Source organism: Panthera leo, chromosome A3 (assembly GCF_018350215.1).
Source record: "Panthera leo isolate Ple1 chromosome A3, P.leo_Ple1_pat1.1, whole genome shotgun sequence".
In the NCBI taxonomy this organism is placed as follows: domain Eukaryota; kingdom Metazoa; phylum Chordata; class Mammalia; order Carnivora; family Felidae; genus Panthera; species Panthera leo.
In genome coordinates this window covers 117,936,977-117,962,427 of record NC_056681.1, presented here as the reverse complement: position 1 = coordinate 117,962,427, position 25,451 = coordinate 117,936,977, and the positions used below count along the sequence as shown (strand labels likewise).

Below are 25,451 nucleotides of genomic sequence, written 5' to 3'. Positions count from 1 at the left end.
ATGTAGCATATGCTGTCTACACCAGTTCTGGGTTCTGAATCCTTTCCCCCACAGTGGATGCAAACGTCAACAGCTATTTCTCTCACTGGCACCACACCCCCCCCCCTTGGAATTTAGGAAAGAGTAGAGGACAGCCCCTATTTTCACAGGAAACAAGTCGCCCCAGAGCCCAAAGTAGAAGTCTTTTGACAGGGGGGATTCCAACCCCTCAGTTTTATTTCCATAATCCTCCTCTGAACGTAGTGGCGGAGAGTGAATATAAACTCATTTGCACTTTACAATTATTATTGACTTTCGACAGAATGAACAGAGACAGAGATGGAGACAAAAGGGAAAGTGAGGGCAGGGAAGAATAGGTACAGGAATGCACAGGATAGGAGCACGTGGCACCAAGGGATCCATTAGTGTAGCTGCTCTTTCATTTGTCCCAAGACACTGTTGAGTCCTTTTCTGAAAATCACCTCAGGGTGATGGAGGAATCAGAGGGATAAATGGTGAAGAGCTTGGGTGTCAACGTGGGCAGCGAACATAAAAAGGTTACTGGCCTTCTCGTGTGGTATAACCTTAGTTTCCACTGGTACGGGAGAACTTATATCCCCTTCTTCACCTTCTCCCCCTTCTCACTGAACAAAACAAAAGGAACTAGGGCTCTAGTTTTCTACACCCATTTCTGGCCTCTCTCCACCCATCCCAGGCTAGAGAATCAAAACAAACACCTAAAAATGATAGTGCTCCTGTCGAGTTGGTGGTGTGAGAGGCCCTTATAGTCAGGGGAGAGGCAGTGGGGAAATGTCTTCAGCATACTATACAGTATACCATACAGTCAGTTCCAGTTTGTCCAAGAACCTTTATTGGAAAAATGTCCAAGGGGTGAGGTCACCAGCAGCTGGAGGGGCTACCAGGTGAGAGGGGGAGCACCCGAGGCTCCATGGAAGACATTGGAGTAGTGCAGTGCGGCATCTGCCTCCAGACCCAGACATTTCCTTTTATTTGCTGGGGGAGGGGGAGTCCCCAAAGAAACACCCCTCTCTGAGACCCAGAGGCAAGATGTGGGGGCAGCTGGGGATGCCGAGAGTCCTGATGCAGGTGAAATGGGGGTCCCGTTTGGGACCTAATGGGATACAGTTGAGTAAGTGACTCTCCCCTGGACCTGGGGGATGGAAGGATGTATCCCATCTGATAGCCATTCCCCAGGGCCAGGGGTGCAGACCCTAAGACCTACCTTCTGGCCCTGCTCACAGTGGAAAGAGGACGGGTACCAGGCCTGAGGTTGTGGGAGTGTCATTACCCTCTAGGAAACTGGGATCCTTCAGTCTTGGGCAGATCACCAGCTGGGGCTCTCCCTGACCCCATCCCCATCCCCAGGTTGCTAGTGCATCTGTTTTCTGGTTCTGTTTCTTCATTCATACATCGATGGTGTTGATGGATGGGGACTTTTTCTGTAAAAGAAAATGGCTTGAGTCTCTAATTGTGGCAAAGTTGTAGCCTTCTCCATCCCAAATATCCATTCTCCTTCTTTTCCTGCCCCTCCTTGCCCTTCTCCCTTTCCACGGCTGCTCCTAGAAGCAAAATCACCTTTCCCTCCCTCAGACCCCACATCACCTGTCTTGTCCCCACTGGCCTTCCCTGAGGACTCTGTTCCGGCCCCTTCCCCTTCTCCTTGGGGTTGTTGTTGGAGTCATTATCCTTGATGATATCATACTGGCGGCAGAATAGCCCAATTACAGCTGAAACACAACAATACAATCTGAGCCTTGATCTTGACCTCCCCACTCACAGCCTTGAAGGGCAGTGAGATAATCATACAGTTTCTAGAAAATCCTTGAATTTCTGGTGCCCATGTACAAGCACCACCCTCTTAATCTTCCTCTCCTCCAACTTCTGCTCACTCCCCTCAACTAACCCTCTCCCCACTCCATTTCTCTCCCTGCCTTTTCTCCCAACAACCTTTACCATGTCCCGCCTTCACTGAGCTCCCCACCCCCCAATCTTTGGCCCCCCGGTCCAGCTGCTTACTCACCAGCCCACATGAGCAACACCACCACAATGATGACCACTTCCCCTGTCTGCAGCGGTCGCTCTCCATCCAGACCCTCCACTGTGATGTCACCTAAGAAGGAGGAGATAGACTCCAGGTTATGGGGGAGCAGCTACAGAGTTCTTCTATGATTCTGGACACTAGTGTCAGGGTAGACTTATCACAGGGTTGCCCCCGGTAGCCGCTCTCTAGGAAGCTATTGGTGGGCAGGTAGTTAGCGACCAAAAAGCAGGAGGGCTGCATGCGAGTACTCATGCAGGCTGCGGTGGAGGCTGTGAACTAAGGATGGGTAAAAGGAAGCTTAAAAGCCCTTCTCCCAAACGATTCATTATCAGCCTGTCTATATCCAGTCCCCTGCCAACCTTTTTCCTTCCTTTCTTGGCAGTATGATGAATTAAATCATCCTTTTATTCATCTAAGCTAGAGTGTTGCCGTTTTGGGGGAAATAAACAAGAGGCTAAAGGCTAGGTAAAAAGCCAGAGAATCCAAAGTTTAGGGAATGGAGAATAGCTGAGACCCTCACCTGGGCTTGAGCTGTTTGAGGGTAGCCGGTCAGAACCCTTGAGAGTTCGGAAGTGCACCCGAGGCCCTGGGGGGCTCTCTCCCCGCAGGCCGATGCTCCTGACCTGCACTGTGTAGTCACTGTCTTCAGCCAGGCCCCAGAGGGCACAGGCCCGAGTGGTGGTGTTCACCTCCCGGATCACACGCTGTCCAGGGCCATTCTGTCTCTGCAGGGAGATGATGGGACAGGAAGGCAGTCTCACACCAGTCCCAGGACTCTTGAACATCCAAGCACTCCACGGAGTAGGGTGAAAAAGGCAGCCTGAGACTGAGGGAACATCAGGTCCCAGCTTCCCCCACCATTGGGAGGGGAGCTTAGTTCTGGGGTGGGGGTAACTGAAGGAATGTTCAGAGATCCAAGGACACAGGTTGAGGGAGCAGAAGGGTGATTCATACTTGCTGGGAAATGGAGTAGCCAATGACGATGTTGCCTTCTGGGACGTCCCAGGACACAGTGGCCGAGTTGGCTCTGAGGTGAGTGACTGTCACATTCACAGGAGAGGGAGGCCGGTCTGTGGGTGCCAGTGAGTTAACAGGTTAACAGGTACCATCCACAAGCTCTGGTTAACCCCACGCCCCCTTTACTCACCTGCTCGCACAAAGCCCAGGTCACAACTGACCAGCAGGAGGACCGTGGGGCTTAAATATGGGGAGAGGGGCATCAGCGAAGCCATGGTCCCCACCGAGTCCGCTGGGAGGCACTGGGGCATCCGCTTGACATCCAGGCGGGGCTCCTGGAGGTGGCAGGAGTTGGGGGGTGGGGGTTCAAGGACTGCCCAGAACGCACGGTGGCAGCAGCTCTCCCGGGCTCCCCACCGCCCACAGCATCCCGGGAGCCCCCCTTCCCTCCACGTCTTCTCCGCCCCCGCATCACCCGGGCACCCGGGTGCGCGGCTCTGCCCTGCCCACACCCACCTCCGCCGGTCCTCGCGATCGGTCAGGCCTCGGGGGGCTGCTCGGTGCCCAGAGGGCGGCCCATCGCCCGACTCCGTGGCGCTGCCCCTACCCCATCCCGGCGCGGGCCCAGCGCGGGGGGCAGCGCGGGACCGAGCTGCGGACAGAGGGCGAGCGGAGGCGTAGCGGGAGCCGGCCGCGGGGCTGCGCGGCCCCCAGAGCTCGGACGGGCCGCGTAGTCTGTCCTCGAGCAGGGGGCGGTGCCGGCGCGGCCTGGCCGCTGGCCTGAGTCCGGGTGCGGGAGGCAGTGCGGCTGCTCCGCCGGCCCCTGCAGCGGGATGTGACCGTCCCGGCCAGCCAGCCGCCGCCTTCTGCAGAGCTGGCCCCGCTCGCTCCGCCGCAGCCCGACCGGGACGTGCCGGCCCGCCCCGCCCCGCTGGGGTTCTCGCAGCCGTCATCCCCCTCCTGCCCCCCCCCCCCTTCGACCCCGTTCTCCCGGGGCTCCTCCCACGACCCTCCCATTGGCGGCCTCCCGGGTCCCCATCCCTCCGATCCCAGCTCCGGCCCTGGAGCCGGCGGGGGGCGTGGGGAGAGGCGCAGGTGTGAGGGTCTCCTGCACCTGGGAGGGCCCCTCCCTCCCGCGCTGGAATTAGCCAAGTTGGGAGAAGGAATTGCACCTCCCGTGCGGGAGGGATAGCGTGGCGGAGATAATTGTTTTAACAATCTCCTACTTGTAGACTGCGTCAGCTTTTAAATCTCTTCCCCATTCATAATCTGATATTGATTCTCTTCACTCTCTCATTCATTCTTTCAGTTATTAAACAAATATTTATTGAGCGTCACCTATGTGTTCTGGCATGTTAAGAGCTGGAGATACAGTGATTATTAAGATTGCTGGGTGTATAGGGGGAAATCTAAAGAGCAGCGAGCGACCTATGGTTCTTGTCTTAGCTCTGCCACTTACTGCTTGGCATGGAGAAATTGGTCACCTAAGTCTCAGGTTTCCTACCTACAAATCAGAGGGTCCAGAACTTCATAGGGCTGTTGGGAAGATCGAATGAGAAAATGTTGGGAAATGTCTTTATAAATCTTACAACACTATGTGAGTGAGAGATTATCAGTAATTTGTACTTAATCTGTTAGTTACTTCATTCATTCAACAAACATGTAAATCCTTAAGTTATTTCATGAGATCTGGAGTGACAACCTGGGTGTGAGTTCCAATTGTGTCAGCTATGTGATCTTTAGCAAAACACTTATCTGAGCCTCAGTTTCACCATCTGAAAAATGAGGGTGTCAATACAATCTTCTTTTTTTTTTTTTTTTTTTTTTTTTTTTTTTTTTTTAAATTTTTTTTTTTTTCAACGTTTTTTTTTATTTATTTTTGGGACAGAGAGAGACAGAGCATGAACGGGGGAGGGGCAGAGAGAGAGAGGGAGACACAGAATCGGAAACAGGCTCCAGGCTCCGAGCCATCAGCCCAGAGCCTGACGCGGGGCTCGAACTCACGGACCGCGAGATCGTGACCTGGCTGAAGTCGGACGCTTAACCGACTACGCCACCCAGGCGCCCCATTACAATCTTCTTAGTGTTAATGTATCCAACGAGATAAGATATGTGAAAAGTGCATTGTTCAGTGTAAATAAATGTTGGCTAATGTATTTAGGGCAGGTACTTTGGTTTCTAATTCTCATTGCAACATTTCTATTTCTGTGGCACTTTCTCCTGTAATATCCAGTTCAATGTGTGTCCCCCTGGGGCTCTGAAGCTTCTGTTGCCTTCCTTCTGAGATGAAAGAGTGAAATGGGTCAAGAGGGAGGACTGGGTGTTTTGAGCATGTGATCAAGCTATGGTCCAGGTCCTCTGACCTCCACTGTCCCTGAAGATCCTGATCTCTGGCCTCCTGATGCATCCTGGTCCCAGAGCACTCTTGCTCAGGGATTCTCACTGCCCTGGGCTTGAGCCTGAGCCTGAGTATTATCCTGCACTTCCAGCCTCCAGGTCATCCAGAGAAGAGGTCATTGTGTCCAAAGGGCAAGAGTAATGAACCTCAGGTTTCCTCTTTAGGGGCAAAGCAGAGGCTGGGCAGTCTGCATGCATGCAAAGAAGGACCCCAGGAGCTCCCCTGAGGTGACGAGTGGGCTGGGGGCCTACTGACCAGGAAAGGGTGCAGGAAGAGGTGCTCAGAGGGGGTGGTACTCAGAGAGGCCAGGGTACTTGGGTTAATCATCACTGTGGCTCAGATAAGGCCCTGCCAGCTGGAAGCCGAGTTAGTGTGACAGAAAGATTTGCGTGGCTGAAGAGGCAGGTATGACAGGGTGTCCACAGCGTGCAACCATGCCGGGCACAAAACAGTTTCAACATGTGATTGAGACCCCAGAGCCTGGCAAGTGGGAGTTGAGACCCCCTTCTCCATGTTGGTCTTCTGCATTGATTCCTAGAATCATTTCTTTTCTGGACTTTCCTCCACCCTTGGTTTCTGTTCTCTCCCTCCTCCTTCCCATCTTCCTTCCTGATCTTCTTTCCCTTATAGGCCCAGAGTACCAAGTGCAGGCTAAATCCTTGGGTGGTGTGTGTGTGTGCGTGTGTGTGTGTGTGTGTGTGTGTGTGTCTGTGTCCAAGTACTGCGACTGCTGCCACTCCCACCTCTGGATCAGCAGGTATGAATGAGGCTTCGGCTTCCTGCCTGTATCTTTGTGCCCCCTTCCCTCTAGTTGTCTGGGTATGAGGCAGCCCCTGCCAGCCACAGAGAAGTCAAACCCACTGACCCAGGACCTGGACAGAGCAGATGCTGAACAAATTGTTCGATTGCTGGGGCAATGTGATGCTGAGATCTTCCAGGAGAAGGGGCAAGTCATGCCCACGTACCAGGTGACCCAGACCCATTCCCTGGACACTGAAAATAGAGATACCAACCCCAACCGCACCTTAACCTCTGCTCTCTGAGACCATAGTCCTTAATATTTGAAACCCTGAGAGCCCCTCCATTGCAACATTCATTCTCCCCCATCCCAATCCATTCTCTTTTTCTTGGCTTCTGATTCCTGCGTATTCCCTATAGTGACTGTATAGTGAATCAATTCTGACCACCATGGTACAAGTGGCTGGAAAAGTTCAGGAAGTGCTGAAGGTACTGACTCTTCATCTGCTCCCACCTGAACTTCTGTTCTCTCCACCTTTCTCTTTTTTTTTTTTTTTTTGGCCTCCACTTCTATTTTGCTAGATCTCAGTTCTCCTTTCTCCCAGTCCTCCCCCTGAGATCTTTATTGTCATGTTATTAATCCACAGTAATTAAAATAACTATTATCTGCATAATACTTTATAATTGACCATGTACTTTCACACTCATCACCTTTGCAAAAACCTGTGAAATTAGTGTGATTGTCTCCTTTTTTTTTCCAGATAGGAAAACAAAATCACAGTAGCTTGCCCAAATATATCCAGCTAATAATTGCTGGGTAGCGCTGCGTTACTGATTGATTGATTGGTTGATGACCAAGCTGCTCGGTCCTTTCTGGAATAAGTAAGGGTTTGAATAAGTAGCTAAGCCAGAGTTAGGAGCAGACTGAAGTTTCTTTCTCAAATCCAGGATTTTTTCTGCCACATCGTACTGCTTATGTTCTGTTCACTTTTGTCATAAGAGGCTTAAGAAGACTCCCTAATTCCTGTTCTGCTACTGACAAAGAAAAGAACATGCTTCCCCAACCTGAGCTAGGCCATGGTGACATAGGCATTTTTCCTTTCTCAGGAGCCTGAGGGGGGGGCTGGTGGTGTTGAGTGGAGGGGGCACCTCTGGCAGGATGGCATTCCTCATGTCGGTGAGTACCCCTATCCCTGATTTTCCTCCCCCTGCCTTCTTGGGGTGACCCTCAGGACCACAAAGCTAATCATAGCTAAGCTCCTAGGTGGACCCCTCTAGCCCTGGCTCCCTCTCTTCCAAGCTGGATCTCACCCCATATGGAGCCCCATATCTTCTGTCTCTACAGCCCATTCCCCCCACCCCCAATCAATCATCTGCAAGTAGCGTTTTAAGTGCCAGCTTCCAGGCAGTACTGGCTTAAGCACTGACCTGAGAGAATCCTTACACAGTCTCTACTCTCTAGGTGTCGAAAATCCAAGATAATTGCTCCTTTGCTTTGTCAGAAAGGTTTAGGACAGAAACCTCTTTACACCTACCTCATTGCAGGAGGTGACAGGTAAGCCAAATTGGTCTATGTTGGTCTATGAATATTTTGCTTGGCCTGGATAGTGTTTTTTAGAAATTTAATTTTAAGGCTTTTAGATGGAGATTGTATCCAGTTTGCTTTGGTCCCCATTGTTTCTTATTGCCTTACACTTATTGCCTTCACATACTTAAATTATATGACTTGCCTTTGTAGGTATTTGAGTTTTTCAGCCCTATAGAGTATCTGTTATGGTGCCAAGCAAAGAGTAGGTGTTCAGTCAATGGTAGCTTTCCCTTCATTCCCTTCTCTCAAAGCAGCCTGCCCTAATATACCATAGGCTTCTACTTCCAAACCAGTGCCACTGACCTTGAGTCTGTCCTCTTAGGCCTGTGGTGGCATCTAGGGAGGGGGCAGAAGATAGTGCTCTGCACGGGATTGAGGAACTAAAGAAGGTCTGTGTCTTCCACTAAGAATCAACCAGAGACCTCTGTTCCTTCTCATGATGACACGAAAGCCCCTATCTAGCCAAAGCCCATTCCCTTCCCCAGTCCTGCCCCTGACATTCCCACCTGATAGGTTTGCATCCTAGAATCCTCCTGGTGGCACTGCTTCACCCATCCTCCTCTCCTAGATGGCTGCTGGGAAGAAGAGGGTGATTGTCACTGGCATTTCGGTGGGACTCTTTGTGGGTGTGAAGACAGGCTGGGTGGATCTATCCTATGGGGAGAAAGGAAGTGGGAATAGAATAGCATGGAAAATAGATTGATGAAGTGGGTGCTAGACAACAGAGAGGGTTTGCATAAGGAATTTTGATTTTACTCTCACTAATTAAGACCCAGTTGTATGAATGTGGGACAATGGGAAAAGGATCCTATTTCAGAATACTTGTATATCAATCCGTTCAGTAACCAAGATAGATGGACTAGTCCCAGGGTCAGCAGACTACCCTGGCAGGTCAATCCTGCCACTGCTTGTTTTTGTAAGTAAAGTTTTACTGAAACACAGCTGTTTGTGTTTACGTAATATCTATGACTACTTCACCCTACAACGGTAGGGTTGAGTATTGCACAGAGATCATAGGGCCCACAAAGCCTAAAATACTTACTCTCTCACTCTTTACAGAAAGAGCTGACCCCTGGACCAGTCCCTTGCTACTTAAGTATGGTCTTCACACAGCGACATTAGTATCTCCTGGGATTTGCTAGAAATGCAGAATCTCAAGTCCCACCCCAGACCTACTGCGTCTGACTCTGCATTTTAACAAGATTCCCAGGTAGCCTGTTTGAGAAGCACTGGACTAGGTGACCCAAATTTTCCCTCACAACTGCAGCTGATTCTAACAATTCACTAAACAGAAACGAGTTCAGCGATGCCCGATGTGGAAGGAGGCACACAAGGAGGGCAGGACACTGAGCTTAAGGAGCATACGATTTAGTTGAGTAGTTTTCAAAATTTACCATGCAGAGGACATCCTTGGGGGATCTTGTTAAAAATACAGGCCCTGGGCTTTCCCTTCAAATGTGGATCCAGTAGATCTTAACTGGGCCTGGGAATATGCGTTTCTAACAAGCATTCTGGGGGATTCTGATGCACATGGGCCTTGGGCAACACTAGAGTAACCCCTCTCATCATGCCTATTTTTCTCTCCCTACCATCAGGCTCCCTTTGTGGCGGGCCAGATGGACTACTGCATGGATAACCCAACCATCTTGCCAGTCCTGGTAGGTTTCAACCCCGTGAACATGGCCAGGTGAGCCTTCCGTGATGAAAGGTGATGATTGGCCAACCCCCCAGGGGGAGGCGGAGAGGAGCCCTGCCAAAATCCACAAAGGTGAGGGCATGGTTTTTAAGGTCTCATTAGTCACATCTCAGAATATTAAAGTAAATATAGACTGTCCCTAAGCTTATGAATTTTGGTTTTTATTTTTGTGTTTTTGGTCAGTTGGTTGATTTATTCTCTTGTTTCAGAAAAGATTAAAAGCAGCTTACAAAGACCACACAAAATCCAATAAAGGATGCATTCAAAACAGAGAGGGAAGAGACAAGGAAAACAAGGGCTAGAAGATATAATAGGGTCAGGGAAATGCATACCACAAAGTTCTGTACTTTCTTTCAAGTGTCTTTTCAAAGGAGTGTTGGGTACTGACTCCCTTTGCCCAGCTCCCTTATTTTAGCATCCATTCTCTTTTGTCATTCTGGGCACCCCTTCAGTCCCCTCTGGCTACTCAAATCCCTCACCCGGTTCCCCTTTCCTGAGAACTCTGTGCCACCAAATCACCTCCCTCTTATTCTCTAGGTGAATGGTCACTTTGATCTCAGAGAAGGTCAGCATAGGAAACCAATAGTGCTCAGGTGGTTCTGTGAATGTGCTGCCTTGACAGTGTTAAAGGATTAAGAAAGTAGATTCTTAGCCCCTTGTGTGAGAGCTCTGATGTTGTTGGTTTGGGGTAAGGCCCCGAAATATCTATTTTTTAAAAACATCCCTGGAGATTTTGGTGCACAGGCAGGTTTGGGGAACTCTGTAAATTAACCTTTGGAGTGGACGCCCTGATGAAGCTGAAGGCTTCCTTCTCTGGAGCATTCCAGAGAAGGCTTGTTGATTCCTCAAAAGCAGCTTTGCACATTCAATGGTGGTCTTGGAGGGAGGGACAGCTGGGTTCTTTCTGAGGCCCTTTTCTCAACTCCTAGATTCCAGGCTTGTAGTGTAGTTCGTATGAACATATAAATGAGTCTGAGATACTTTTAACCCTGATCCTTTTAATGGAGGACTCTCCTTCACCAAAAATGTATCTGCGGCAAATGATGCTAATTTCAGGCACTGTGACTAAGTGAAATGAAGGATTTCAAACAATGTAGGCGTGGAGATCTTCCAGTTGTTCCTTAAATCAGTGGCTCCCAAACTTGGCTGATCTTCAGAATCGTCTGGGAAGCATTTTAAAAATACAGATTTTCGGGCTCCTTTCCAGAACTCCTGAAGCTGATTCTCAGGGTGGGCGTGGTACTCAGAAATGGGTAGTTTAAAAAACAAACAAACAAAACTCCCCAGGTGATTTTGATGACTAGCCAAGTTTAAGAATCTCGGTTTTAAACCACCCAGTGAACACTGTCTCCTCTCTCTGGGAGAGGAGTTTCAGAAGTAGTTTGAGGACAAATGATAGGAAACACTTAACACAATGGGTATGTAATATGTGAAACTTGTTTGCCCTCGAAGAAATACAGATGAAAAAATGTAAAAATAGTTCAAGAAGGGGTAGAATTTTTGCAGGGTTGGGATGATAAGGGGAGGTTAGGGAGAACTCAAAGGTAACTCTTTGAGCTCCTGCCACAATAGGTGATTTGCTAATTATCCCCTAGCAGAATTGACAAGCAGAGATCAACTACAGAAGATCCCCATTCTTCAGAGATTCCATGGTTACACCTACGCAGCCAACAAGATTGTTACTCTCTTGTCCCATTAGCACATTGTTTTCTTCAGGATTCATTTATTAAAGGTATGTTTGCCAACTGTTAGGTGCTATGCCTCATACCTTGTAATTGGGTTCCTTCAGGAGGAACTGTTGTCTTGTCCCTCAGGTAGTGAGGGGTTTGCTATTTGGGGAGATTTCCCAAATATATTTCCGGAAATGGGAAGGGCTTCTGATGGACCCTACGACTGAAAATAAGGTGGCAATTTTGACATTCTGATGATAGGTACTCCTCCAGGGGCCTACAGAGAGTGTGGGTAGTATGGTCATGACAGTGGAACATGTGCAAGGACCAGGATACAAGAAAGTTCTGGTCTCAGGCTGGAGTTTTAGGTTTGAGAGTTGGCTATGCTCTGGGATTAAATCGCTGAATGTTTTACAAACCCTTGTCCTTGGGGTTCAGGGACACAGCGCCCCTAAGAGCTCTAAAGCACACCTCTCTAGGAGGTTGTTGTCCTTGGACCCCAATCTCAATGTGGTCTTTGATCCTGATTCCCATCTGAAGCCCTTCGTTGAGATCCTTACAGATAACCTCCCCACCTCTGTCTCTCTGTGGGCCCCGGAAATGACCCCATTGAAGACTGGCGTTCGACATTCTGACAAGTAGCAGAACGGATGCAGAAACTGCAAGAGAAACAGGAAGCTTTTGTGCTCAATCCTGCAATTGGGGTAGGATCCTCCCCACCCCCACCTAGGGAATGCTTGCCACTTCCCAAATGCCTCCAATTTTAGGTTGTTACATCTGGTTTGAATTCCTGGCGTTGTGTGTCAACTAAAATGTTGTAAAGCAAATCCTATTTTCCCCTTTCCTTGTTCACCTTAAGATGTGTTTCCATCCTGACCCTGCCTCTTAAATCAGTCATCATCAAATACCTAAGCCATCTAGGGCAGTTTCCTGTTTGAAGAACCTCTTCTTCATCTATCAGTAGAAAGAGTTGTTCTTTTGTGTTTTAATTTCAAAGATGGGCTTTAAAAAATATGGCATTCAGTTTCATTCTTCTGCTTTCTAATCTTCTCCAAAACTGAGTGGGCCTTCCAAGCCTCCTGTGCTCCTGTGCCTTTTTCTCTGCATCGAGGATGCATGGCACCGGCATCGTCTATACTCACTTTGACTTGGCAGGAGCCTTGGCTGAATCGCTGTCACTGCCCCTCCCTGCCTGTGACGGGCATGGCTGTGACATTCTCCTTGCTCTTCCTTTGGTGAGATGGGAAGGCAGGAACCCCACGTCACATGTGAGTGCCATATCTTTCATCTCTCAGGAGCTCCCCTCTCCTGCCTGCAGTTGATTGCTTTTAATCTCCTTTTCTCAGACACTGCCTTTGTCCTGCTTTTTGCAATAATCTCTTTATGTTTGGTGTGTCGTGTTACCTACCTGGACCATTACAATGGCTGCTTCATTGATCTGTCCAAAGAACATGAAATGTGGTGTTTGCATTGAAAAACTGCTCTTTAAAAAATGGGGCCTTGAGTGGGGAGAAAGTTCTTGGGGGGAAAAAAAGACCCTCAGTGAAAAACGCTTATCTCCAGCTAGCAGGACATCCAGTCCCTGTGGCTTCCTCCTCAGAGTCCTGAATGTACCATAGAAATGACCAGAGGTGGCCCTTACTCTCTCTCTTCTCCTTCTCTCAGTTAAGCCCTCAACCCAGCACTCCTCATAGCATACTGAGCACCACCAGTACTGCCATATGCATGCCGAGTGGCCTCTAACCAGACTGCATGCCCAAGAGTCACTACCTAGACTCCATGCCCAAGGGCCACTAACTAGAGCACATGCCCGGGAGTCACTAACCAGACTGCGTGCCCAGTGATCACTAACTAGTGAGCTCGGGGATTCTCCTTCCTCCCCAATTCCTCCTGGGTGTCATCACCTCCTCAGCCCCGGGCCTCAGTGGGTCATCCTGGATGAAAGGTAGAAACGCTACCAAGATCCTGTTGGAAACCCTGTTACTGGCAGCGCACAAGACTGTGGACCAGGGGGCATTGCAGCGTCAGAGAGGTAGGGAAGATCTGAACAAGAGAAAGCTCAGAGTCAGGCAGGGAGTGGGATGGTACAGGTTGGGGGGTGGCAGGTCCGGACTCAGAGACTGGTTAGTGGCAGCAAGGGTGAGAGGCGCCACCGCTCCTCCCGTGGGAAAAGAGCTGGCCTGGGGATGCCACTGTTCCTACCACGCAGTCCTAGAGTCTCGATTGTTTCCAGTGGACCCTGGATTCCTCAGGGCCCACTAATCCCTGTGCCCACCTGGAGCACCTAATCCCTGAACCCACCTGGGACATCCAAAACTAACCTAGCTTCGGAGAGTCTGTGACTTAGGGATGGTCCAGATCAGGCAGGAAGAGCTCATTCTGCTGGGGGCTTCTTCCCTTACCAGGGTTTCTGGCCTGGCTCCCAGACTCTCCACCTACCTTCTCACCAACTCTGATCCTATCCTTCTCCCATGTCCTTGTCCTTCTGTCTGGTCTTTGTTTTCTGCTCACTGAAACTTTTTCTGCCCTTCTGGAATGCTGTCGGGGTCCACTCACTGCACTTCCATGAAGGGCCAGTAGAACTTAGTTTTAAGGGAATTGTGCCTTCCCCTGGGCAGGGGTGATACTCATACTTTCTGAGGGGGCACTGGGCCCACCCTGGGAACTGCTAGCCTTTCTCCCAGATGCCTTCTGGAAATCCTGCGGACATTTGAGCGGTCTCATCAGGTGACCTATAGCCAAAGCCCTAAGAGCGCCACCCTGATGAAGCAAGCCAGCACCAGGTGTGTGGAAATGTGTTTGGAGGGGGGAAGTGGTGTGGGTGGGGAATGTCCTTAGAACACATGTTAACATGGTGAGGGTAGCAGATCTGCATGGTGGAGGGTCATGGCAGGCTTTCTGTTGGTTTAGTCCTGTGCTCTGACATACGCATCTTTCTCTGATCCCTGGCTTTTTCTTTCTTCTTTTTTTTTTTTATTGTGATCTCTCATGTCCTTACCTCTGGCCCATTCTCAGCCTGGAGAAAAAAGGCTGAGTGTACCTTGTTGGTTGGCAGACCCTTGGCATCATTGCCATCATGGATGGAGTGGAGTGCATCCACACCTTTGGTGCTGGTGGAACCCCAGGCCAGACTCTCTTCCTGGTTCCTCCTGATGCAAACCAGTTGGTCTGCTATCGAAACACTTTCCTACTCCCAACCCATGAGGGTTCCTCATTCAATGTCCATTCTTTTCTATCTGAATAGGCATTTCAGTCAAATACTCTTTCCTTTGAACCCCTACTCCGGCCTTGGTCCCTCAGTTCCCAGCCCTGCTTTAGTTGTGGCCTCTCATGTGTGCTACACCTCATCCTACACCCCACTTGCCACTTTTCTCCAAGCCCCATTAACATCTGCGCCCCCCCCCCCAAGTCTGGAACCTTTCTTTCCCATAAAGCCCATTACTCCTCTCTCCGTCCTTAAACTTTCCAGATTTCCGAGATGTCCGTGGCTTTCTCATTGGTGATCACAGTGATATGTTTAACCAGAAGGCTGAGCTCATCAGCCAGGTGGGAGGATGATGGGATGTGGGAGAGGTTGTGAAGGTGACTGGTGAGCAGGGAGTGGGAAGTAAGGAATGGTGGAGACAGGTCGGGGAGTACAACATGGTAGTCATCCAGAGAAGAGAATATGGGTTAGAGGTCAGGAGTCTTTGGGGAAGCACAGGGATGGTGGAAGGCTCTGGATTCGCCCTCTAAAGCTGGCTCTAGTCCCATGCTCTTCCCTCAACTTGCTGCATCATCTTGGGCAAAACACTACCTCCTTGAACCTTTCATCTATATACAAGAACACTGTATTAAAGGTCCTCTGAGGCTCTCTGCAGTCTCCAAACCAATGTGCTGGAGTTTCTCATGGGGGGAACTCTCATCTTCCTCTGCGCAGGGTCCCCAGTTCTCCTTCTCCCAGGAGGACTTCCTGACTTCCATCTTGCCATCCCTCACAGAAATTGACACTGTGGTCTTCATTTTTACCCTGGATGGTAAGAGGGAAGATGGGAGCAGTGGGGTGAGTAGATGGAGGCAGTGGAGTGACTCAGGAACTGTCGTTTTTCTGGGTCTTAAGGCACTTGCTCAGAGGCAGGGACAGGGGCATATGTCCTGACTGGACCCCAGGGTAACGGGAAGAACAGCTGAACAGCCAGCCTTTCAACTCCGGTGCCCTCCCCTTCTAGACAACCTCATGGAGGTGCAGACGCTGGTGGAGCAGGTGAGAGAGAAGACTGCCAACATCCAGGCCTTGGCACATAGCACTGTGGGGCAGTCCCTGCCGGTGAGGGTCCAGCCTTTAGGAGGGAACCTTGGGTGGCACTTACAGCAAGGCCTTCCTGGAGATCTTCTTCTGTTCCTCTTTCTTTCTCCAGACCCCTCTGAAGAAACTCTTCCCCTCCATCATCAGTATCAAGTGGCCACTGCTTTTCTTCGAATATGAAGGGCACTTTATCCAGGTATGGAGCATGAGAAAGTATTATCTATAGAAAAGAACTCAGAGGAGGAGGGATTCCAGAAATTAGAAAACTCAAGGCTAGTGGGTAGAAAGCTTTGTTGGACTCCCACAAAGCCAGCTGGGCAAGTTCTTGGGCTACCAGGTCACTGGTCAGAGTTTCCAAGGCAGTGGCTCAGTATTCTCCAGAAATATTCAAAAAAGAAAAATGCAAAAAAGGCCAGACCACCAATCACTTGACAGATACTCATTGGTCCTTTGTTACAGGTTCACTGTCAATACCATAGTCATCCTCACTATACAAAAGTCTTTATGGTATAGGTTTGCAAGTTTACTATGCTGAATTCACTGCAGGCAATATTACATTGATACGGATCCTATTTACCAGTAAAATTAGAATCTGGTACACCCATGATGATAACCACAGAAATAATAATCACCCTGGGTGCGCTTTGCAGTTTAGAGTTTGAAGTGGACATCAGGACATCTGGGTGTCAGTTCAGCTGTGCTTTGTGGCCCAAGAAAGAAAGCAGTTTTACATCTCTAGCCCTCAATTTTCTCACTCAATACCTGTTTACCATCCACAGGGCCCAAAGAGAGCCCTGAAGGTTTGCCCTAGAGAGCCATGGTCTCATCCATTATTCAGATCACCTCCTCCAGGAAGTTTCCTAACTTGAGCAGACAACAGCTGGAATGTTGCCTTACCTGTACTCAGAGCTCACCAGAAGCCCCTCTCCCCCTGAGCCAGGGGATCCATGCTGCTTCCAACATGTATCTTTATCTTCCCTTCCAAATGCTGTTCATTCGTCACATCTTTACTTTTTGGCATACCTTCCACATTCATTGTCTCCTTTGAGATCTCACATCTTCTAAGAAGTCTTCTCTGATTAAACCCACATTGTCTAGGCTCCTCCTTTATGTGATATACCTCTCCACACTTACACGGTTTATTATACAGTCATCATACCTAATACACATGTAGGCCTCTGCACTTTGCAAAGTATTTCATTTATAATATCAGTTCTTATAACAGTCTCCTAAAGGATGTATGTTTAATGTCCCCCATGGCTCAAATAAGGAAGTTGAAACTAAGAGATTAAGGGATTGTAATCATGGCCACACAACTAAAGCAGAGTCAGGACTGAAACCCCAGCCTTGTGACTCTAAGTCCATGGTTGGTTTCGCTGTACAATATACACTTTGGCCATACCCGTGAGTTGAGCCAGATTCTTTTACTCTTCATTCAACAAATATTTTTTATACACATATCACATGCCAGGTACTATTCCAGGGTTAGGGGATACAGTAGAGAGTGTTAACCTGTGATCTTTTGAAAGGTATCTGTATTTTTAAAGAAAATTGTAATTAAAATAGCAATATTTTCATTGTAAAAACTTTAGAGAATACAGAAATCAAAAGAAGGATAAAAGTATCCGTAACAGCCTTCTTCCCAAAAACCACTTAGACAAATTATGGAGAATGTCCCTCTAGACTTTTTATGCAAATGTAAGTATATTTATACAAAAATAGGACCATATTTGACATGCTGTTTTTAACTTGCTTCTCTTCATTGAAAATTATGAGCACCTTTCTGCACAATTATATCCACATCATTGTTTTTAATGTTGATGTAGTATCCTGCTGTATGGATGTACCATAATTTGTTCACTTTTCCCTCCATTGTTAGACATTGTAGATAGTTTCCGTATCATGGCTTTAATCAAAATACTGCACTGAACATCCTTCTACATGTATTTGACTGTTTCGTGAGGATAAGCCCTGGGATGAACGTCAAAAGTGGAATCACTGGGCCAAAAGGTGTGTAAGATGTTAAGGCTTTTTTTTTAATTAAATTTTTTTTAATGTTTATTTTTTGAGAGAGAGAGCACAAGCAGGGGAGGGGCGGAGAGAGAGGGAGACAGAATCTGAAGCAGGCACCAGACACTGAGCTGTCAGCACAGGGCCTGACCCCAGGCTCGACTTGGGGCTCCATGGGGCTCGAGCTCTTGGACCTCCTCAAGATCATGACCTGAGCCAGGGTCAGATGCATAACCGACTGAGCCACCCAGGCGCTCCAAGGTTTTTGGATACAGGTTGTCAAAGTGATGTAAAAGGTTTGTAAACAAAGTAGAAAATTGCTCGTTCCCCCATACCCTTTGAATACTGGGTAGCATTGTTCTTTTTAATCTTCACTAATCAGCAAAGAAAGCGAAACAGAACAAAAAGCACTCAGTGTTGTTTTAATTCACATTCCTTTGATGACTATGGAAAAGTGTGTGATGGGCATTGAAGAGGGCACTTGTTGGGATGAGCTCTGGGTGTTGTATGTAAGCCAATTTGACAATAAATTATATTAAAAAAAAAAGATTAAAGGGCTCCTGGGGGACTCAGTCAGTTGAGCTTCTGAGTCTTGATTTGCGCTGGGGTCATGATCTCATGGTTCTTAGGTTCTAGTCCCGTGTCAGGCTCTGTGCTGCCGGTGGGGATCCTGCTGGGGATTCTGTCTCTCTTTCTCTCTCTTTGTCCTTCCCTGCTTGCTCTCTGTCTGTCTCTGTCTCAAAAAAAAAAAAAAAAAAAAGTATATATTGGCCATTGAATTTTTTTTCTTTTTTGAATGACTTCTTCATACCTTTTGGGAATATTCACCCATTCTTTTAGAAGTGTCTATTTTTCTTACTAATTATAAGAGGGAGTGTATATAGCAAGGATAGCAGCCATTTTTTCCTGTTCTATATTTTCCCCTAGTTTATTACTATTTTTTATTTCTATGTTTTTGATGTAGAGATGATTTAAATTTTTAGATAGTCACATCTAGCAATATTTTGTGTGCGTGTCTATGGCTTCTGTCTTTTGCTTGAATCCAGTTTGTATCTTTCTAAATGTATAGCAATTGTTTGAAATAAGGAGGTTTCCATTAGTAAATCTTTAGTTGCAGAAATATTTTTGATGTAAACTCCCACACATTTTTTCCTCCCACACTTTTATTTTGAAAATTTTCCACCCTACAGAAAAATTGCAAAAATAGGACTGTGAACACCCATACTCTTTTCCCTAGATTAACCAGTCTTTAACATTTACCACATCTGTTTCATCCCTCTTTTCCTCTGAATTATTTAAAAGATACTTGGAGATATGATGACAATTGACATAAATTACTGTGTCCCCTAAGAACAAGGACATTTGCATACGTAACTGCAATATAATTATCACACTCAGGAAAATGACAGTGAATACTATTATCTAACATGCAGACTGTATTAAAACTTCCCCAATTCTCCCTGTATTATTTTTATTTACAGGCCTAGGATTCAATCAGAGATAATGCACTGCATTTAGTCATCAGGTCTCTTTAGTTTCCTTTATTCTACGTGAGTTCTTTAGCTGCTTTTTGTGTCCCTTATGACATTGATAGCATAGAAATCTGGACCAATTTGATTTTAGAATGTGCTTCACCTTGGATTTGCCTGATTGTTTCTTCATTATATTCAGGTGAAGTTTTTTGGCAGGCGTACTGCATAGGAGTACTGATATCTTTTATCAGCCTATCACATTAGGAGGCACCTGATATCAGTTAGTCTCTTTATTGGTGATGCTATGTTTGATCAGTTACTCAAGGTAGTATCAGATTTCTTTGTATCCTGTTCCTTAGCAATCTTTCACCCAATGGTTTTAGCATGCACTGGTGATTCTTGGTTGAATCAATTATTACTATGGTGGTTTTAAAATGGTGATTTTCTATTTCTAACCTTATTTCTACATTTATTAGTTGACATTCTTCTGGAAAGAAAATCTTTCTCTTCTCTTCCCACTCATCTATATTTGTTTAGACTCTGTATGGACTCATTAATTTTTTGTTGTTGTTAAATGTGTTTTAATTCATTCCTGTCATTATTGATTTTAATGTTCAAAATGAGAGTTTATTCAAGCTGGCCCCTGTGTCCTTGTGACATATCCCCATTAGTGTTTGAACATTCTTTGCTGTGTTTTGTTTAAAAAAATTTTTTTGAGAGAGAGAGAGAAATAGAGACATAGTGTGAGCGGGGGAGGGGCAGAGAGAGAGAGGGAGACACAGAATCCGAAGCAGGTTCCAGTCTCTGAGCTATGTCAGCACAGAGCCTGACACGGGGCTCAAACTCAAAGGTCGTGAGATCATGATCTGAGCTGAATTCGGACACTTAACCGACTCAGCCACCCAGGCTCCCCATCTATGTTTCTTTTTGGAAAAAAAAAAATTACCTTTCTCATATGCAAAGGGTAGCATATTATAGTCTTCTGTGCCTTGTGTTTTTGCTTAACAAGACATTTTGGAAATCACTTCAGTTTCTAAATCTCTTAATTATTATTTATGTGTGTGTGTGTATGGACAATTGTGTACCCAATCTATGTAGGAGTACAGAAATGTCCCAGGTTCAGCCTGTACTTTCCTTGGTTCCAGCCCTGGCTGGAATCAGTAATTTTCAAGGAGCCCCGGTGGTTGTCAGTGGGGATTGGTACAGCAGTCCCCCCTTTTCCGTGGTTTTGCTTTCCACCATTTCCTTTACCCTAATCAAATAGAGTTCAGAAGCAGATGATCCCGCTGACGGATTGCCAGGAGGTCAGTAGTAGCCTAACGCTACGTTACAATGCCTGTGTGATCCCCTCTTTCCATCTCATCACGTAGCCATTTTATCATCTCACATTGTCACAAGAAGGGGGAAGGATGAGTATAGTACAGTAAGATATTTTGAGAGAGAGAGGGAGACCACATTCACATAACTTTTATTAGAGTATATTACAATTGTTCTATTTTGTTATTAGTTATTGTTAATCTCTTACTGTGACTAATGTATAAACTAAATTTTATCATAGGTATGTATGTATAGGAAAAAACATAGTATGCATATGGTTCAGTACTATCCATGGTGTCAGGCATCCACTGGGGGGTCTGGAACTTATCCTGTGGATAAGTGGGTACTGCTGTATTTAGAAACCTAGGTGCTGGGTAGGCTCACTGCTACTGATGACTTTGCCTCTTGGCCTTTTCAGTAGAAAGAACAAGGAAATACAGTTGACCCTTGAACAATGTGGGGGTTAGGGACTGACAACCCATGCAGTTGAAAATCTCTATATAACTTTTGACTCCTCAGAAACTTTTCACTAATAGCCTACTGTTCACCAGAAACCTTGCTGATGATATAAACAGTCAATTAACCCATATTTTTTATGTTATATATATTATATACTGTATTCTTACAATAATGTAAGCTAGAGAAAAGAATATTAAGAAAATCATATGGAAAATACATTTACAGTACCACAGTGTATTTAAAGAAAAGAATCTACATATAAGCGGAACTGTGCAGTTCAAACCCTTGTTCAAGGGTTAACTGTATATGTTCTTTTCACATATGTACTTATATATACACATAGGAGAATATACATACGGTCTTCTTCTCCTTCCTGTTTTCCCTTGGTGAGAATGTTGATTTCCAACATCATCAAGCCTAGAGCCTGCCCTGCAGTGAACTGGTGTTTCTGGGCAAGTGAAGTGAAGCCCACGGAGGCTTGTTGGGCTAGCAGCACTTGCGGTGAGAGGAGAGGCCCAATCCCAGGGCCACCCGCAGCCCAGGGTGGGGAAAGTTTGGGGGTAGTTCTTACTTTTGACCCAGTGGTCCCCGCTTTCACTGGCATGTTCTGATTCTAGAAATAAAACTAAATGCCTTGTTTTGGAAAGTTAATCTTCCAAACTCAGTAGATCCGAGTTAATAAATTAGAGGTGGGACAAGATGGGTGGCATGGGTTGGTCTCAACAGCAGGTTTGTTTCTTTACTTCCCCCTGCCTCCCAAGCCCATTTCATTGGCCACTAATCCAGACCTTACTCCAGCATCTCTGTATCCACCCCCCAACACACATGTAGGTGCGTATGTGCACGCACGTGCATGTACGTGCTGCTCCCGCATAGAATCACACAAACGGGGAGAGGTGGGAATTTAGCTAATTCCAGAGGAAAAGGGAAGAAGTTGTGCCCCCAACATAGGCCACTCAGAAAAAGAGTCCCTGTTAGGCGTGACAGGATCTTTGTCACTAGAATGAAAACTACATCCACACATTAGACCCTGAAGTGAGAGTTGCATCCCCTGTCCAAGTTTGTAAGGGGAACGAACATAAGGAACCCTGGGGGTGCTGAACAGCCTTTGGTGGCAGGACGCGACTGACACTGGAAACCTCAGTCTGTCCGTTTTACACCTCCGCTGTCATCTGTTTTGACAAATCAAAGGCACCCTTGCTCATCACAGACCCATACCAGCTCTTCAGTGGCTATGCATAAGACTGATAGTAGACAGTGGGCTCCCCCTTGTGCCTGAGAAGTACCCAACTAAAACCTCTGAAGCTCACTGGAACTTTCAGGCAGTAAGGTGACTTTTAAGAGCCAGATTTGTTGTTTTTTTTTAAGTTTATTTATTTTGAGAGAGAGAGAGAGAGCACACACAAATGGGGCAGGAGCAGAGAGAGAGAGAGAGAATCCGAGCAGCCTCTGCCCTGTCAGCACAGAGCCTGATGCAGGGCTTGAACTCACGCAACTGTGAGTCAGACGTCTAACCGATTGAGCTACCCACGCGCACCCAGATTTTGGTTTTAGGATAAAGTAATCAACCTTTTAAAGGTAGCCATAAATGCCCTCGAAGTATCTGTGGGCCTCTATCTGAGCTCTCTTTTCCTGTTGTACATCGACATGTACCTTGTACCTTAGATCCTTAACCGGTACCGCTTTCCTCAACCACCACTCCCATGGTGCCTTCTCAGTGTCATCCTTTTGGTTTTCATTCTCCACAAATGCTTCTTCCTAAGTCTGCAGCTCAAGATGCATAAAGTGAGGAAAGGGTCCTTCAGAGGCTCTCTGCTTCTCTTTACCCAGAACTCTTTCCCTTGTGTTTTCATTGGGTAAATTCCTCTCTCTTCTTGGCACCGTGAACAGGGTCAAGTCAGAGAAGATACCCTGCTTTCGAGCACTGGAGAGGGCAGAGTACCCCATGATCCTGTTGATGATGCCAACATGTGCAGTAGCCTCACTCCCACATGTGAAATGGATATGGTGTAAGGTCATATTTCTCCAAGGTTGGATGCAGGACGGTTCTAGAAGTCCAGAGGTTGTTTTGTTTTGTTTTGTTTTACTTGCCAAGTTCTTGGATGGTACAAAGATAGCGAGTGAATTCAATTCTTGTACAGTTGTGTATGATATTCAGCTGTTATGAACAAGGTGGAGGAGAGGCTGGATGCAGTCTGGCATTATGGAGGTCACAAAGATGGCTATGGTCTGAATCCCCACCCGCTAGGAATTCACAAGCACATATGAGCAATTCCCAAACAAGACAGAGAGAGTCGAAGTAGATTAGAACAGCAGGCTAGGTACAGATTGCTGCCAGAATTATTTGGGGGGAGATTACAGAGTAGGCCAACAGTTAGGAAAATTTTGGGGAAAAGGAGGTCGGGGTGGAGTGAAGGAACATCCAAAGAAAACCTGGGCATGTTTGGAAACTGGTACTTGTGTGTGGTTCCAGTATCAGAGAGTCAGATCATTGTCAATGGAATATGACCTCAAGGCAGAACTAAAGAGGTTTAAAGATATTTTTTAGAATTATCCAGAGACAGGGGTGCCTGGGTGGCTCAGTCGGTTGAGTATCCGACTTCGGCTCAGGTCATGATCTCACGGTTCATGAGTCGGGGCCCCACATCAGGCTCTGTGCTGACAGCTCAGATCCTGGAGCCTGCTTCGGATTCTGTGTCTCCCTCTCTCTCTCTGCCCCTCCACCACACACTCTCTGCCTCTCAAAAATAAAGAAAACTAATAAAAAAAATTTAGAATTGTCCAGAGATAAATGGTTGGGTACAACACTTACCATTATTTTGGAGAAAGCAAACTTCTGAGGGTAAGAAAGCTAGAGAGTAATCTATTATCAACACAACGCAGTAATTCTGTTGAAATGACAAAAGGTCAGTTCAGAAGACGGGGTTGGATTGTGGAAGATGAAGGAAACAATTTCCTGCTACACTCATTTGCTGGATCGAAAGTAAGAGAGAAAGGGTACAAGATATTTGGCTATTGCATGTACTTCAAACTTAATATATTAAAAAGTGAAACCCAGGATCTTCCATCCAAATCAGCTGATCTTTCATGAATGGTCTTGAATATTAGACAGGTTGGGTCCAGGCACATGGAACAGTAAGGCTGAAGGAAGATGTTGGGACCAGGTAGGAGATAGAGGGGCCCCAAATCTGGCTCCAGGGATGGGCCCTATGAGTACAGCAAGATGTCTAAGATCCAATCCAGACTCAGCTCTGGTATGGACAAGTGGGTCAAATCCTAGGCACTACATGCATCTAGGTAGTGGGAAATGCTTCCATCTTGGAAGAGAGAAGAATTGGGCTTACCTGTCAACTAGTGGCTGTGGTGCTATGACTTGGGTGGAAGAGACAGGAAGGGGAGCCAGGAGCATCTTGTAGTGCCAGAAAGTTAAGAAATGCTCGTAAAAACAAAAGGATGAGGTCATATCAAAGGGACACAAGACCCAACCTAAGAGAGCCTCCCAATGGGCAAAGCTGGAACAATCTGAGCACCAGAATAAATAATACAGTATTGGACTGTAACACAAAGTACAAGATAAGTATGCATGAGTTCATTCGGATATGACAAGATAATTGAATAAATAAGAGGAAGAAACAAATCTTCCCTATACAAGAATTCCAAATAATGCATGTCGATATACCCTACTCCGAGAGATGAAGCTTAATAACCCCTCACTCCCTCCATCCCCACTGTGGGCTACACATAGGGGCTTGCTTCCAAAGAACAGCATATGGAAAGAGAAAAATAGTAGCAACATGGAATACATGTTGTTACAGGTGGGAGAATCTGTGTTGCATGAATGGAGGTCTTGGTTCTTGGAATCCCCACGAAAGATTTACATGGGGATCTGTGCTTGAATAAAGATAGAAGGAAAGTAGCAAGCACAAAGCAGCGTATCAAGGACAGTACACGCTGAAGGTGGGAGAGCAGGCAGGCCCCCAGGTAGCAACTGCCCTGAGGCTACAGGGATCTTTTCTTTCTATGGGGGGTCAGGGTCTTGGGTCGTGGACAGGGTGAGGTGGTCTCTAAAGGAGGCTGCTTCCAATCTTTTGGGGGACTCCTCCCACAGGTTGGGAGGGGGAGTTTTTGACCCTACAAGGTTTGTACCATAACAGTCAGGGCAGCCTTCCCCTGTGTTTGGGGTGGAGGGAAGGCTAAAACCACAATGCAAATACATTATAATGAGTCTAAGGGTTACCTTGGGGCAGAGGTAGAAGAGGAGAGGGGCCTGTGCTGCACCTGTGGCTCTTGATCTGTTAGCGCAGAGGTCTTGGAAGCCACAAAGTCAGGATATTGTTTCTCTAGGCTTCTAATATGTAACCTGTTTATCACAGTCCTTGCCCCTAGCACATGTCTAACTAACTGCCTACTCTATCAATGCTCCAGTTAGAATCTATTTGTTTTAGTGTTTTTTTTTTTTTTTAATATTTGAGAGAGAGAGACAGAGAGAGAGAACATGAGTGAGGGAGAGGGGCAGAGGGAGAGAGAATCTCAGGCAAGCTCCATGCTGAGCACAGCGCCTGACATGGGACTGGATCTCATGAACCTGGGATCATGACCTGAGCTGAAATCAAGAGTCAGACACTCAACTGACTGAGCACCCAGGTGCCCCCAAAACCTATTTGTTTTAGATGTGTCTCTTGAAAATAACGTATATTTAGATTTTATCCAATATTAAAACGAAAAGATATAGAAAGGCTGAAGGTAAAAGAATGGGAAAAGATATACTATGCAAATATCAAACAAAAGAAAATTGCTATAGCAATATCAGTATCAGACAA

General features: G+C 46.8%; 2 protein-coding genes across 3 annotated transcripts; one reads left to right on the top strand and one right to left on the bottom strand.

Moving 5' to 3' along the window:
- Window positions 1-725: 725 nt before the first annotated feature.
- On the bottom strand, window positions 726-3,833 carry FNDC4 (fibronectin type III domain containing 4). 2 transcript variants are annotated; one of them, XM_042930275.1, is made up of 7 exons: window positions 3,515-3,833; window positions 3,189-3,333; window positions 2,996-3,111; window positions 2,562-2,766; window positions 2,021-2,110; window positions 1,603-1,727; window positions 727-1,439 (listed from the first exon to the last, which is right to left on the bottom strand). In XM_042930275.1, the coding sequence occupies exons 2-7, from the start codon at window positions 3,307-3,309 to the stop codon at window positions 1,404-1,406; spliced, it is 693 nt and encodes a 230-aa protein (XP_042786209.1). In that variant the 5' UTR covers window positions 3,310-3,333; window positions 3,515-3,833; the 3' UTR covers window positions 727-1,403. The 2 variants fall into 2 exon arrangements, with proteins under 2 accessions (XP_042786210.1, XP_042786209.1); XM_042930276.1 differs by lacking the exon at window positions 3,515-3,833 and having other exon boundaries at window positions 726-1,439; window positions 3,189-3,413.
- A 1,997-nt stretch (window positions 3,834-5,830) lies between these two features.
- Window positions 5,831-22,899, top strand: GCKR (glucokinase regulator). Its single transcript, XM_042930340.1, is given in 19 exon segments — window positions 5,831-5,889; window positions 6,208-6,364; window positions 6,555-6,623; window positions 7,242-7,250; window positions 7,252-7,311; window positions 7,613-7,689; window positions 8,045-8,111; window positions 8,291-8,344; window positions 9,318-9,408; window positions 11,686-11,792; window positions 12,689-12,719; window positions 13,001-13,106; window positions 13,761-13,871; window positions 14,104-14,201; window positions 14,558-14,634; window positions 15,008-15,104; window positions 15,297-15,394; window positions 15,486-15,569; window positions 22,804-22,899. Coding segments are annotated over 19 exon segments (1,548 nt in total).
- Window positions 22,900-25,451: the final 2,552 nt, after the last annotated feature.